The sequence below is a fragment of the Schistocerca piceifrons genome, chromosome X (genome assembly GCF_021461385.2).
Source record: "Schistocerca piceifrons isolate TAMUIC-IGC-003096 chromosome X, iqSchPice1.1, whole genome shotgun sequence".
In the NCBI taxonomy this organism is placed as follows: domain Eukaryota; kingdom Metazoa; phylum Arthropoda; class Insecta; order Orthoptera; family Acrididae; genus Schistocerca; species Schistocerca piceifrons.
The window spans coordinates 841,210,748-841,226,502 of record NC_060149.1 but is presented as its reverse complement, the minus strand read 5'-3'; the positions used below and the strand labels follow the sequence as shown (position 1 = coordinate 841,226,502).

The 15,755-nt window shown below is 42.6% G+C and overlaps 1 protein-coding gene across 2 annotated transcripts in view; it reads right to left on the bottom strand.

Annotated features, from left to right (window-relative positions):
• The window catches only part of LOC124722124 (b(0,+)-type amino acid transporter 1), a 579,051-nt gene that overhangs the window by 139,984 nt on the left and 423,312 nt on the right, over window positions 1-15,755 (bottom strand). For both annotated transcript variants that reach the window (XM_047247330.1, XM_047247329.1), the window contains exon 5: window positions 4,605-4,730. In XM_047247330.1, coding sequence (XP_047103286.1) covers window positions 4,605-4,730 — 126 coding nt within the window. The remainder of the gene's footprint in view (window positions 1-4,604; window positions 4,731-15,755) is intronic.

Here is a 15,755-nt window from a genome sequence, read left to right as displayed (position 1 = left end):
GTGGCCGAACCGCTTCACTAACACAGCAACAAATACTCGTAAAAACAAGTTAGGTTCTTTTCAGGTCAGTCTCAACATAGCTGAGAAAGTAGTTTTTGTATTTGATGTTGGTCAGTCTTCACCAAAGATTGCCCACATCTTGCACAAAGGTTTCTCGTAGTTAATTTTTCAGAAAAATGCTGCTGCTGGTACCGTTGCTTCATACACCTAATGGGATATGGCGGACGGTGCACCGTAAGTCTTGTTGTACAAGAACAGGTACCGTTGCTTCATACACCTAATGGGATATGGCGGACGATGCACCGTAAGTCTTGTTGTACAAGAACAGGTACCAGCAGCAGCATTTTTCTGAAAAATTAACTACGAGAAACCTTTGTGCAAGATGTGGGCAATCTTTGGTGAAGACTGACCAACATCAAATACAAAAACTACTTTCTCAGCTATGTTGAGACTGACCTGAAAAGAACCTAACTTGTTTTTACGAGTATTTGTTGCTGTGTTAGTGAAGCGGTTCGGCCACTGGAGGCCATAAATGAAACAGTAATCGCAGCGGTGCAAAGGATGTCCAGGTTTCTTTTAGGATTCAAACGGGATCCTTCTTACTGGTTACCTTACAGGAATAGAACAATAACTACGTAGTAGTCAGTCCTATCTGGTAGGGATCCCAGACAGATGAACAATACTCAAGAATCGGTCGGACGAGCGCCATATAAGCAACTTCCTTCGTGGATAAGTTTCAGTTCCTTAAGATTATTTATATGAATCTGAGTCTGGCACCTGCTTTTCCCACTATTTGTTTTATGTGGTCATTCCACTTAAGGTTGCTCTGGCTAGTAACTCTCGATATTTCACCGCAGTCATTTCGACTTTCGCACGACGATTGATAGGATGGACTGTGTTACGATCTTCGACGGTGAAACAATTTCGGAAGGCCGAATTCAGTATTTCGGCCTACTCCCTGTTAATTTCCTTTTCGGTGCCAGTATGGTCACTGAGTGAATGAATAGATGATTTTGAGCAACTTATTGATTTAACAAACAATCAAAACCTCTTACGGTTTTTGCTCGTCTATGTTGACAAAGTTTTACTTTCAAAGTCACTGAACGCTTCTCTCATTGCTCTCCTTACGCTGATTTTCGCTTCGTTCAGTTTTTGTTTCTCACCTAGATTTTTACTTCTCTTGAATCAACTTCTCTTTGTTTACGTAGCAGTAACACGGCTATTAAACCATCGTGGGTCTTCCCCATCCCTTAAGACCCTACTCGGAACATACCTGTCTTCCTCTACGTTAACTAATGCGATAAGTTTAAATCTGTTTGTTGGAAGGAGGTCTATGACGTTGCTCTCACGAGCTGGTTCTCTAACCATCTGCTCAAAGTAATTTTCGGACAAGACAACCAGAACGATGTCACACGGATCCCTGCCTCTGATCGGCAGCTCAGATTGACGCTTGACTCACTTTTCTGTGTAACATGTTCCAACATCACGAATATTTTATTCATATTTAATGCCATATTTGTAACAGACTAGCAACTTTCACCCTGTCCTCGTGTGTGTGATTTCCTTGCGGTCTCATCAGACCTGAATGGATTGTGTGATGCACTGGATATTACGGATTTCTCTCCCATGGATTTTATCTCTCTCTGATTTCAACGAAACAACGTTGCTAAGTTGCTATCATCCGCATTACGTTCGTGTGTTATAAAGATTTTGAAATACATTTGTCGATATCACTCTACACAAGCCCATAATTTTAAGAACATTCCTCGCAGTCTCATCTTATGTGCCGTGCGTCATTCTGTATCAGTTGCGAAAGTTTCGCACACTACTACTCAAGTCATTGCCGAGTTTTGACATAATTCATGTCGCAATAAGGAGTCAGCAGTGAATAACAGTCTCGTTGTTCAAAACAATAGCCTAGAGTTGGTCAATAATTTCCCGATTTTTAGAAAAGAAACTGATTGGACATTTACTTTCAACAGAAACAATAATTCACGGCTTCTGTCTTAAGTAGTTTGTGTAGGAATATGAAGGGGTGCTACATGACTGTTTGTGTAGCATAGAATATTTACATAAATGAGTGATCATGGATATTTCATGTATAACTTTCTGGACACAACAAAGTGGGTATATCTACTAGAGTACCCGACTCATACGATATTAGTTGTAGGTGACTTTATTTACCCTCGATATGTTGACGAAATACATGTTTAATTCCGGAGGTACGCATAAAATATCACCCGAAATTGTGCTAAACGCATTCTCTGAAAGTTATTTCGAGTAGTTAGTTAATGAGCCCACGCGAATAGTATACTGTTGTGAAAACACACTTGACCTCTTAGCAACAACTAATCCAGCGTTAATAACGAGCATCAAAACCGATACAGGGACTAGCGAACACGGGGTTGTCGTAGCGAGATTGAATATTGTAATCCCAAAATTCTCCAAAAGTAAGCGAAAAATATACCTATTCAAAAAAAGCAGATAAAAATTCAGTTGACGCCATCCTGAGAGACAATCGCCACTCGTTCCAAATTAATAATGTAAGTGCAGACCAGGATTGGCTTGAATTCAAAGAAATAGTATCGGCAGCAATTGAGAGATTTATACCAAATAAATTAACACACGATGGAGCTGATCCTCCTTGGTACGCAAAACAGGTTAGAACACTGTTGCAGAAACAACGAAACAAACATGCCAAATCCAAACAGACGCAAAATCGCCAAGATTGGCGATCTTTTACAGAAGCTCGAAATTTAGAGCATACTTCAATGCGAGATGCTTATAACAGTTTCCAGAACGAAACTTGGTCTCAAAACCTGGCAGGGAATCGAAAGAGATTCTAGTCGTATGTGAAGTACGTTAGCGGCAAGAAACAATCAAGGCCTTCTCTGCGCGGTAGCAATGGAGATACTATCGAGGACAGTGCTGCCAAAGCAGTGTTACTAAACACAACCTTCCGAATTGCCTTCACAAAAGAAGACGAAGTAAATATTCCAGAATTCGAATTGAGAACAGCTGCCAACATGAGTAACGTAGAAGTAAATATCCTCGGAGTAGTGAAGCAACTTAAATCACTTAATTACGCCCATATCGTTAACGTCGATAAGCAGCAGGATTTTGGAACATATATTGCGTTCAAACATTAATTACCTCGAAGAAAACTGTCTATTGGCACAAAGTCAACATGGGTTTAGAAAACATCGTTCCTGTGAAACACAGCTGCCTCTTTATTCACATGAAGTGCTGAGTGCTATTGACAAGGGATTTCAGATCGATTCCGTATTTCTGGATTTCCGGAAGGCTTTTGACACTGTACCACACAAGCGGCTTGTAGTGAAATTGGTGCTTATGGAATATCGTCTCAGTTATGTCACCGGATTTGTGATTTCCTGTCAGAGAGGTCACAGTTCGTAGTAACTGACAGAAAGTCATCGAGTAAAATAGAAGTGATTTCTGGCGTTCCCCAGGGTAGTGTTATAGGCCCCTTGCTGACGAGCAGCCGTCGTAGGTTGTTTACAGATGATGTTGTCGTTTATCGACTAATAAAGTCATCAGAAGATCAAAACAAATTGCAAAACGATTTAGAAAAGATATCTGAATGGTGCGAAAATTGGCAGTTGACCCTAAATAACGAAAAGTGTGAAGTCATCCACATGAATGCTAAAAGGAATTCGTTAAACTTCGGTTACACGATAAATCAGTCTAATCTAAAAGCCATAAATTCAACTAAATATATAGGTATTACAGTTACGAACAACTTAAATTGGAAGGAACACATAGAAAACGTTGTGGGGAAGGCTAACCAAAGATTAAGTTTTATTGGTAGAAAATGTAACAGATCTACCAAGGAGACTGTCTACACTACGCTTGTCCGTCCTATTTTAGAATACTGCTGCGCGGTGTGGGATTTTTACCAGATAGGACTGACGGTGTACATCGAAAAAGTTCAAAGAAGGGCAGCACGTTTTGTATTATCGCGAAATATGGGAGAGAGTGTCACAGAAATGATACAGGATTTGAGCTGTACATTACTAAAAGAAAGCCGTTTTTCGTTGCGACGGAATCTGCTCACGAAATTCCAATCACCAACTTTCTCCTCCGAATGCGAAAATATTCTGTTGATACCGACCTACATGTGATTTGCAGAGTATCCATGTAGATGTAGATATAGATGTACTCAACTACTGTGCTAAACAGTCTTGGCTATTGTTTCAAGCATACGAATGAAGGTGTAAAATTTCTTAAGAATTTTTCTAAAATGTACGTTACTGCTTACCTTACGCTAAGAAAGGACAAAAATTAGCTGTTCGATCGAAGTTGGTAATAAATGATAGATAAGTCACAGCTAAATAGATGTCGAGGAATGTATATGAGTTAGCTGACTGCGTGTCGTCATGAAGGGACTGCCTATTTTGCATACAGTAATTCAAAAGCCAGTTTTGATACACGTACAGGAAAGCTTCCGACCCTCTCTAGCAAATAGGTTTAAATTCTTTGGCACGAAAACAGACATGAAAATCCCATTACTTCATCTTCATTATCTATTTCACTTACTTACGATTTTTTATTTTTGGAAGGAATAGTAGAGACGTGTTCCTTACCGTGTCCTATCTTGTACATTCCACCGCAGACGATGACAAAAATTGCAACCAGCTTGGCAGCGGTGAACAGATTCTGCACAGCTGTTGCCAACTTCACGCTGTAGCAGTTGATATATGCGATGATAACTGGAAAAGAAAAGAGGCAACAACGACAAAGGTGAGATAGACTGTTAAAACAAGTATCCCACAACAGAGAAAATGACTTGTACTTCTAATCGCAACATGTAATAGCCTACAGTTTTTATATATGAGATAATTTTTTAAAGTCTTTCACTACTCATACAGCATTACTGGAAAAATTACTTATTGCTTAATTTGAAATGAAACTGGAATTAATCCTATCGTAAAATATTCTCAAAATGATGTTTATCAGGGCATAAAAATGATGTAGATGAGGGTTACCACCTGCATCTGACTTCAGTTTGAAACGTTGAGTACAAATTTATTTTGGGTGTACACTTGTTGATGAAGACCCCATGTAATTGGGCTCAAATTTCGCTCATGACCCGTTATTGGGGAATGTTGTACGTACATGATGTGGCACCGCCACAATTTACTGCTGGTGTAAGACGACACCTAATGCGCCAACATGGCCGAATATGAAAGGATGAGCAGGACCTGTACCTTGACCTCCGGAATCACCAGACCAGAATCCTCTGGATTTTTCTGTCTGGGGTCATCTCAGAAATGAAGTGTACAGCAGTCTCCTTGGTACAGTTGAAGAACTGCAGCAAAGGCTTTTAAAGATTTACGAGATAACATGGGGTATTTAAATGAAACTCATTACAGGGACGAGCGTAGTATTGCATGCAAAAGCGAGGACGACACATGGGACTCCTCCTTTGGAAGAATTGGAAATTTGTGGTAAGACCTTATGGGACCAAACTGCTGAGGTCATCGGTCCATAAGCTTACACACTACTTAATCTAACTTAAACTAACTTACGCTAAGGACAACAAACACACCCATACCCTATACCCGAGGGAGGACTCGAACCTCCGACGGGGGGAGCCGTGCAAACCGTGACAGGACGCCTGAGACCGCTCGGCGGACTCCTCCTTATATAGGGTAATTCAGTTGGCCCTACTTATGGCTTTTATGTAACTTGCAATGCCTTCAAATACCACGTGCAAGATTTCCATATTCTCTCGCTTGTGACGCACAAACTGCTAGTCCTAAAAAATAAATGAACAGTATCTTTTTGTAGGAAATTTAATGTAGTTAAATTTTGTAGCAGGATATGTTTTTGCTAGAGGACATAGTTTTCGAGTTATTAGGGAAACTTACGCAAAAGGCAATCAACCGCATTTTTCTTCAATAACCTGAAAATTGTGGCCTCCAGCTAAAACATATCCCAATAAAAAAATTAGCTACATTAAATTTCCTACATAAAGTTCCTGTTCGCTTTTTTCCGTGGGACTAATTGATTGCACGTAGAAAGCGAGAGAATATTAAAACCTCGCGAGTGTTTTTCGAAGGCGTTGTGGGTTGCATAAATTCTATTGGTAGGGGCAGCAAATTACCCTGTATAGGTATGAGTGTACATTAGATTGTATCACGTTACGCGCTGAGGCAGGCTTATATTTCTTGGTAAGAGCTGCTACCAGTTAAATCTGAGTTCAATTATATGAAGAGTTAACCGAAAAGTTTCATTTAAAATACGTTTTACTAACTAGGGTTCAAAATGGCTCTGAGCGCTATGGGACTTAACTTCTGAGGTCATCAGTCCCCTACTTAAACCTAACTAACCTAAGGACATCACACACATCCATGCCCGAGGCAGGATTCGAACCTGCGACCGTAGCGGTCGCGCGGCTCCAGACTGTAGCGCCTACAACCGCCCGGCCACTCCGGCCGGCCTACTAACTAGGACAAACAGTATTTCGTACTGACATAACAGGATTCTCGTAACCACATGTTGGCAGTTACCTCGCAAACGGCTTGTTTGTGGACCCATGTTTACTGAGTCGTTTTTGCTTCTATCATCTTATACTTTCACCCGCGTCAGTTTTCGGTGTTAATTATGATATAATCTGAATAAATGCTACCTTTGTACCAGGACGAGAACTTTTCACATTAAATATCAGTACCTTCAAAAGGGGGCACGAACGAATTATATAAAATGTGAACCGGACTGAAGATCGTAAATCTGTCTTTAACCGTCGACGGTTTTTCGTATGGTGCAAGTTATCGTGTGCGGTCTAACGCCGCCTAGTGGAAGACCGCTTGCTCCTTCAAGAACTAGCAATGTCACGTCACTTGCTCGTGATGGATTGCTGAGTATCATGAAAACTGATCACCTGCTGCCGAAGATTCTGTTTGGAGAACCTCGACATGGGGCACTTTAACACTGGCACGTGGTCAAAGGTGGTGCGCCTGCCGACACAGAGACCTTTCTGGCGTGTAAACTTATTTCTCGTATCATGATGAGGTCTCACATCTTATTGTTTGAAACTGTACGTTGGGTTATTTTGAGGCGGCAGGTGACAATTCTGCAGCCATAGCAGCACCTGTTACAGAAACAACGCCTGCTTTGATTGCTGTCATTAGAAAGCGCAATAACGCTAATGATTTTAGGAGACACGATTTTACCTTCATTATTGGCGCTTGAATTAGTGATACACGTTCTTTTGGCCGCGAATGCGTGCTTAATTTGACTGAGGAAGGCTAACGTGGAAAAATCCGAATTCGGCAGACAGAAACTCAAAACTGACGTTTAGTGTAGTTTCAATTGTTATGAGATTTAGTGTGGTTTAAATGGTTAGCACATTTAGTGGGGGTACGAGTTTAAAGAAATCGTTTCGATAGCTCTGTTTACGCGTATTCCATTTTTCACCATACGTTAACAACATATGGTGACTTTCAATTACGGTAAATTTACACTGAAGTGAGGTTAATTCGTGAATACATTTTTTTCGTTTGCCTCAGTCACGAGTTCACTGCGGATGTTGTCTCTTCAACATGCAGAGAGATTGATATTTTGAATAAGTACTCTCTCGGCTGTTCCTATTTAAGAGGCACGGAAACTGGCAGTCAACTTGTCCTTCTGCTCTCTGTCACACATATAAAATGAATTTCGTTTTTTTCAAGATCTGTCTTGTATGGAAATAATGCAACGAACCAACTTCTATATGCTTATGTCACCGAGTAATTGGTAGGATAACACAGTTATACGCTGTTTACTTCCTATCACAATAACATTTAGAGTATGTTTTTCAACATGTAATTTTCTACATTATTTGAAAGCACAGACTAGTACGAAGACTGCTTTTTATTGGATGACGATATGACACAACAGAAAAAGTTAAGATTCGGTCTGATTTCATTCACTTCAGTAACACATGACGTGAAGGAACAGTCGACAAATGACTCCCCCCTATAAAGATTATACGATTAAGTGACAGATAATATAACGTGACTGTCAAAATATGATTACATATACTGCTGCTCGTAAAATCAGCAAGTACCACAAATGATGGTATCCGGTGAGGAAAAGTTATTACACGAATAATTCAAACATATTGTTTCAGAGTAATTGTTCCGTTTTTGACCTAAGTTTTCGGGAGGTTTTCCATGGTTGTAACATAAATGTCAGAAGTGGATATCCCATTTCAAGGTATTCCCAACTGTGACTCTGTGCGGCACGAGCATCTCCAACAGCCCATTCTACGTTTACGGATAGCGAATGAAAAGTAAAGAAAAATTGGCAACGACCACGAACCAGCCAGCAAGTACCTCGGTGTATGCTTTATTTTTAAACCCAGACAATTCCGGTCTTGATTCTAAATTTTATCCGGTGCATGCGCTGTCTCCTGTTTCTCAGTATTGTATTTTAACTGAACTCTAAGCCAAAACATATTTATATCGATTGTTTCTTTTGTATTTCCTGCCTTCATTCTACTTGTATTCCTAAAGAATGCCTGTGTTTATTAAATTGAATAAAATACTTTGTCTCTTAAGAAACTGCCGATGTTAATTTACCAGTGCTAATATCGTTTGGGTTGAACGTTTAAATACACCGTAAGCACATATTATTAGGAAACTAAATCGAGTAGGGTCATCGCAGAACGGTTTCTGGCGCTCTTCTGGAATAACCACCCACAATTTTCGTAATGGAGCTCATAAATACTCTGCATGGCTTGTTCTTGGTTAATGACTGCTACTAATGTACTTCCCTTCGCGGAATTTAAGGCCAGATGGTATATGGTATTTTTTGCGCTGCCATGGATGTGCCGTTTGTTTGCTGAATGATGCGCGAGGTAAGAATATGTGTGTTTACCTTTCACTTAATCGTATAAGATCTGTTATCTGAAGTGAATGGCGAGCTACTGAAATTTCTGTGCTGTGTTCTCTAGTAAAAAAGTAACTTCGTGAGCTACCGTAGCCAAAATAGTACGTTAAGTTTTATTTGTTGTGCACGCTACACTACACGATGCGTTACCGATTGCGCCAAGGCTTCTTCTTTAGGGAGGAGACAGTTTAGTGGAACTAGCCAACCCAGAGTGGTCTTACTTCCAACTGGGAGCCCTCCTTTTTTCGCATTATGTCAGATAAATTGAGCGAAAATATGCAAGAGATTTCAATCAGGGAGAGAGAGAGTGCAGCATTTCTGACCCAAGCGACGTTGCCAGGATAATTGGCACTTGCCTGTGATACAGATTTTCGTTTCAGTCGACCTGAACAGACTTCCCTTCCGATGTTCAGCTGGTTTAAAATTTTAAATTTTAAAGTGCATTTTTCTTGGCATGTTTGGATATATGAATGCGTAATCAGAACCCAATGACTCCTAATAGCTCTATTATTTTTACAAAATATGTGATCAGTAAGTACGTTTTGAGTTGCAAGTGATGGTAATATTTGGAGCCGCGTGACCGCTACGGTCGCAGGTTCGAATACTGCCTCGGGCATGGATGTGTGTGATGTCCTTGGGTTAGTTAGGTTTAAGTAGCTCTAAGTTCTAGGGGACTGATGACCTTAGAAAAGTCCCATAGTGCTCAGAGCCATTTGAACCATTTTTTTGATGGTAATATTAAAAATCTACTTCTGTTTGTAAGTTACCCGTAGATTTTAAATTCGGTCCTCCAGCTAATACGACACGTATCATAAGTTTATTTTCTCGAATTGAGAGGTGGCAGTGATAAGGTACTTAGAAGGCGCGCTAGCCAGAAAAATATTTAACCACGCAATGGACCAGCGGCTCCGTTTTGTAGCTGGTGTACATATGTTTCTTGAAGTAATAGAAAGAATTGAATTACTTTGATTAATGTGATGTTGTACCACATTTAACTTATCTTACAGCTCGAAATTTTTTTTCAAAATTATTTTGAAGAAGTATAATTAGGCAGGCCAAGGAAGTTGACCGCACGCTGTCAAAGCATATGTGGTTAGAATTAGCAGAATAAGTTGGGGTATATTCGTGCTATCAAACTACGTCCTTATTAAGAGAGGATCATCTGTGGTACTGGTTTCATTGCGTCACCTAAAATGTTCACTCATTGCGAGGGTCCAGAGGGTGACTCATGGCACCATATAACCCACAGCCAGCCGCCGTCGATCCAGTCATATTGTTACTTTTGTGCTTCATGAATAATATTGGTAATACCTCAATATGGTATGAAAATATCATGTTTTTTTTCACATTTGTATCGTGCTGACGCATACTTAATGATGATCGGAAATCTACAGATGTCGGCCAAGGTGGCCGAGCGGTTCTAGGCGCTACAGTCTGGAACCGCGCGACCGCTATGGTCGAAGGTTCGAATCCTGTCTTGGGCATGGATGTGTATGATGTCCTTAGGTTAGTTAGGTTTAAGTATTTCTAAGTTCTAGGGGACTGATGACCTCAGAAGTTAAGGCCCATGGTGCTCAGAGCCATTTGAACCATTTGAAATCTACAGATTATCAGACTTCCGCGTGAATATTCGGTTTGTACAGGACGCACCAGTGTAATAAGAGTTTTGACGTTACTTGCGTTGCGTTATCTTTTCTTTTCCTTGTGATAAACATCGTTAGCGTTTGGCGAATTTGACAGTCGAGATTTGGGTTTTTGCCGTGTCTATGCCAATGAAGTCTCGAAATAACAAAGATCAGAATTTAATGTCCCGTCAACAAAGTGGTCGTCATAGGCCGAGCACAAGTTCGGAATAGGGAAGGATGAGGAAGGAAATCCGCCGTGCCATTTCGAAGGAACCTTTCAAACTTTTTCTTAAGTAATTTAGGGAAATCACGGAAAAAGAAGTCTGGATGGCCCGACGAGGATTTGAACCATCGTTCTCCAGAATGCGAGTCCAGTACGATATGTCGCCAAAGTCCTCTATGGTATCACGCCTCGTACATAGTTGCTCGGTGTCCACGTATCATACTGATAGCATTGAATAGCGCTAGTCCGCTCTAGCAGTTGAATGTGAGACTTATTTCGCATTTTACGCTTCTTACGTCTGGACATCTGCGCAGAGCAAGACGTAATACACTAATTGGTGTACAGAAGACCAAATTACGAGATGACTGATGCAAAACAAGGGTGGATAGTATTACCACGTCACAAAAGTCATATATTGTGGAAAATAGATGTCTGCGTCATTTTGATAACCAACCGCACATCTTAGAAACTAGCTATAATCCCAGTTCTTCACACTCTTAGTTAACTACTATTTCATTGTCGCTTGATGTGATAAATTCAGCTTTAAAAACCTGCTACAATTTTTTTAAGTTGAAAAATAATGCGAACTGGATGGGTATCTGAAACAGGGATTCATGGAGTATCCATTATGTGACAGCCGTTCTGCTGCAGGCGTTATACCCCACACGAACACTTGGGCCCTCATAATAATATTTGGCAAGGGCCCATAATGACAAATTTATTACTCCATACGTAAAGATACATGTACATTATCTGATTAAATGTATTCGGATACCTATTAGTGGGCATCAATATGGAGTTTGTCCACCCTGCGCCTTTGTGACGGTTAGAACACTACTGTGGACACTTCTAATGACGTGTCTAAACATCGGTGCAGAATTGGCAGCCCATTATTCCTCAAGAGCCGAAACCAGAGAACTTACTGATGTTGGACCCTGGGGTCTGCAGCGAAGTCGAAGTTATAACTCACACCAAAGGTGATCCACTGGGTTCAGGTCGGGACTCTTTCAGGCCAGTCCATTACAGGAATGTTACTGTCGTGTAACCACTCCACCACAGGCCGTGCATTATGAACAGGTCTTCGATCGTGTTGAAAGATGCAATCGCCATCCGCGAATTGCTCTTCAACAGTGGGAAGTAACAAGGTGCTTAAAACATCAATGTAGGCCTGTACTGTGATAGTGCCACGCAAAACTACAAGGGGTGCAAGGCCCCTCCATGAAAACCACGGCCACACCATAACACCACCACCTCCGAATTTTACTGCTGGCACAACACACGCTGGCAGATGAAGTTCACCGGGCCTTCGCCATACCCACACCCTGCCATCGGATTGCCACCTTGTGTACCGTGATTCGTCACTCCACAAAACGTTTTTCCACTGTTCATTTGTCCAATGTTTACGCTCTTTAAACCAAGCGAGGCGTCGTTTGGCATTTACCGGTGTGACGTGAGGCTTATGAGCACCCGCACGACCATGAAATCCAAGTTTCCTCACCTCCCGCCTAACTGTCATAGTACTTGCAGTGAATCCTGATGCAGTTTGGAATTCCAGTGTGATGGTCTGGATAGATGTCTGCCTATTACTAATTAGGATCCCCTTCAACTGTCGGCGGTCTCTGTCAGTCAACAGACGAGGTCGGCCCGTACGCTTTTGTGCTGTACGTGTCCCTTCACGTTTCCACTTCACTATCACATCGGAAACAGTAGACCTAGGGATGTTTAGGAATGCGGAAACCTCGCGTACAGACTTATGTCACAAGTGACACCCAATCACCTGACCGCGTTCGAAGTCCGTGAGTTCAGCGGAGCGCCCCATTTCGCTCTCTCACGATGTCTAATGACTACTGACGTCGCTGGTATGGAAACCCTGGCGGTAGGTGGCAGCACAATGCACCTAATAATAAAAAAGTATGTTTTTGGAGGTGTCCGGATACTGTTGATCACATACTTTATAATTAAATAAAAGGAAGGTGAGTAGTATCCTGGCCAAACAACCCAGTCACGGAGGGCAAACGCCTGGAGAAAACATGCAATAAGGGTCATTACGCTTTTAAGTTTTTGGTGGAGAATGTACATCAGGTCCCTAATATCAGCAAGAGCAGGTGTGAGATCCCATTAAAGAGGTGAAATAGCCGGCGGGTTGAGGCTGTTGATGATGGCCAAGCTCGCTGCTTGTGCATACTCCGGCAGTCTACTCTGACAGATAACCTGTGGTAGCTGCTGGTCTACTTGAGGTTGTGGTTGTTGCGGAGGCTGCTGAGTTGAGCTGAGCGGCTGTGTACGGACGTCGGAGAATTGGTAGACATCCTGGGGAGTCCGTGAAGTGGCAACAGCACAATATTAGTAGGCTAGTAGTAAGTTTTTGTAGTCCGGACTCCCTTTACAAGGTGATTTTTTCCACTGTGTACAAACTCTAGGGACTGACCGATGAGACGATATGGAACAAAAAATGTCTAATGAACTTATAACAGGAAATGCAAGGTTTCCATGCTAGAAGCCATTTGTTCCATCATACTTTGTTACAGAGACTGCCGTCTAATGCGCGCTGTACCACGCAGCCACAGTTACAGTATGCATGGTTTCCTCCTAGAGGGTGGTACTATTCCTCATACGTCATGCTCTAGCGCCCTTTCCTGCCATAGTAACTGGTAATATTGTGCCCGATTTACTTCTCTTGCTGACTCACCTTGTAGTGGATGCGACACAGCGTTGTACACAATGGTTCTGTACACGTATCGAGAGCTTGCCGACATGATGTTTACTTATGGAAAGGCAAATGGCAACGGCCGGCGGGCAGCAAAGAAGACCTATACCCACCGACAACAATCACAGCATTCAATGTTTGCAACAGTGTTTCGCCGTTTGTCTCAGACACGGTCGTTTCAGGAAGCAGGAAATCATGAAGGACGTACCTGAAATGTTCGGACACAAGGTTTGGAGGAAAATGTGATTAACACTGTGGAAGGTGACCGCTGTGTCAGTACCAGGCAGCTGGCCCGCCAGTGCAGAGTAAGCCAGACGACCGTGTGGAACATCCTCCATGATAAATGTTACTGCCCTGATCACTTACAGTGTGTGCAGGGCTTACTAGCGACTAACTTTCCACATAGGGAGCAGTTTTGTCACTGGTTTCTTCACCATGCAGCCACGATTCCGGGATTTGCTTCATCCACTCTGTTCACAGATGAGGCTACCATTAGGCTGACTGGTATCTTCAACTTACATAACAGTCATCTGTGGGATAGTATACAGAACCCCCATGGCATGGTGACAGCGAATCATCAGCATCGGTGCAGCAGGAATGTGTGGACCGGGATAATTGGCGAGCGTATTTTGGGACCAGTCTCCCTTCCACGTCGCCCAACAGGCCGAAACTACCGGCGTTTATTGCGGGTGACTGTCTCCCCTGTTGGGAGAAGTGCCATTGATGATTGGAAGGGTTCTGTGGCTGCTACATGATGGTGCTCCAGCCCACTTCACGTTAACGTCCGGACGCATCTCAGTCGCGTCTTCCTTGGTCGATGTATAGGACCAGGAGGTGCAGCTGTATGGCCTGATCTCAACCCGTGCGATTTCTGGTTATGGGGCCATCTCAGAAGTTTTGTGTATGCAGAGCCCATTCCAGATGTGGAGACACAGGAGCAGCGTATTCATGCTGCCACTGACACTGTTCGAATGCAACCTGGCCGATGTGAAGGTGTGAGACAGAACATGCTACGGCGCGTACACGCATGCGTTGAGGCACATGGAAAGCATTTTAAACACATACTGTAACTGTAACAGCATGGTACAGCGCGTACGAGACAGAGTCTCTGTAACAATGTATGATTGTTTGTTTTTTTGTTTGGAGGAGGAGACCAGACAGCGAGGTCATCGGTCTCATAGGATTAGGGAAGGACGGGGAAGGAAGTCGGCCGTGCCCTTTCGAAGGAACCATCCTGGCATTTGCCTGGAGTGATTTAGGGAAATCACGGAAAACCTAAATCAGGATGGCTGGACGCGGGATTGAACCGTCGTCCTCCAGAATGCGAGTCCACAATGTATGATTGAATAAATGGTCTCTAGCATGGAAACCATGCATTTCCGGACATACATTCATTAGAACTTTTTTGCTCCGTATCCACTCATCGATCTATTGCTAGGGTTTGTACACGGTGGAAAAAATCAACCTATATGAGAAGTAGGTGGTGCTGTTCACAATTACGGCATTTCTCTTCCTCAGTCCCTGGCAGGATGCAGTCCCGAGGTAGTGGTACTGACACATTCCATGGTGGAAGGTGGCAATAATTCGCTGTATGCTCAAACTTTTACATTGAAGGGGCCTCTCCTTCGGTATATAGTCTTCAACCCACATCCTAGTATGAAATACATATTGCAGATTGTAAATTCGGTCATTGATTTCCTCTGGCGGTCAGATAATATCGTAAATGGGAAGGAGTCGTGAGTCCTGGAGTCTTGGAACAGCTTCTCCCGTTCTCTTTTTATTTATTTATTTATTTTTTGTTATACTGGTACACAGTAGCTGCAGGAAAACATTATCCTGAGATTTCTCTCGTCAAGACGTCAACTGGAACTTGCGCCAAAAGACCCCATAAGACAACCTATAATCGCTTTTCTTCTGGCGGCTGGTGCGTGTAGAAATCAAGTCGATGGTGTTGGAGAAAAGCTTTCCATTGCTCGGTAAAGGTAGTTAAATGATACTTGACCCTGTTGCCTTGATAACAGCCTTGAGGGGACCCTTTCAACGCCTCGTTTAATTCAAGGTAGTCTGCAGTAGAGTAAATGGTAACTGGCTGCACTTTCTTCAGCTGGCGCGCAGCAGCAGCCGCTGCAGGTTCATGTGGGACGCCAGTCGGGTTTCCTGTTGAGGGACAGGTGAATCGTCGGCGTGAGTCCGCAGCGGCGAAAGAGGTTCGCAACGACTGTACATTTCTACAGTCACCACCCGCCGTTTGCGAGGGTTCTAGTCACCTGGAGGCGACCCACATTTGAGGTGACGTTTACATTGC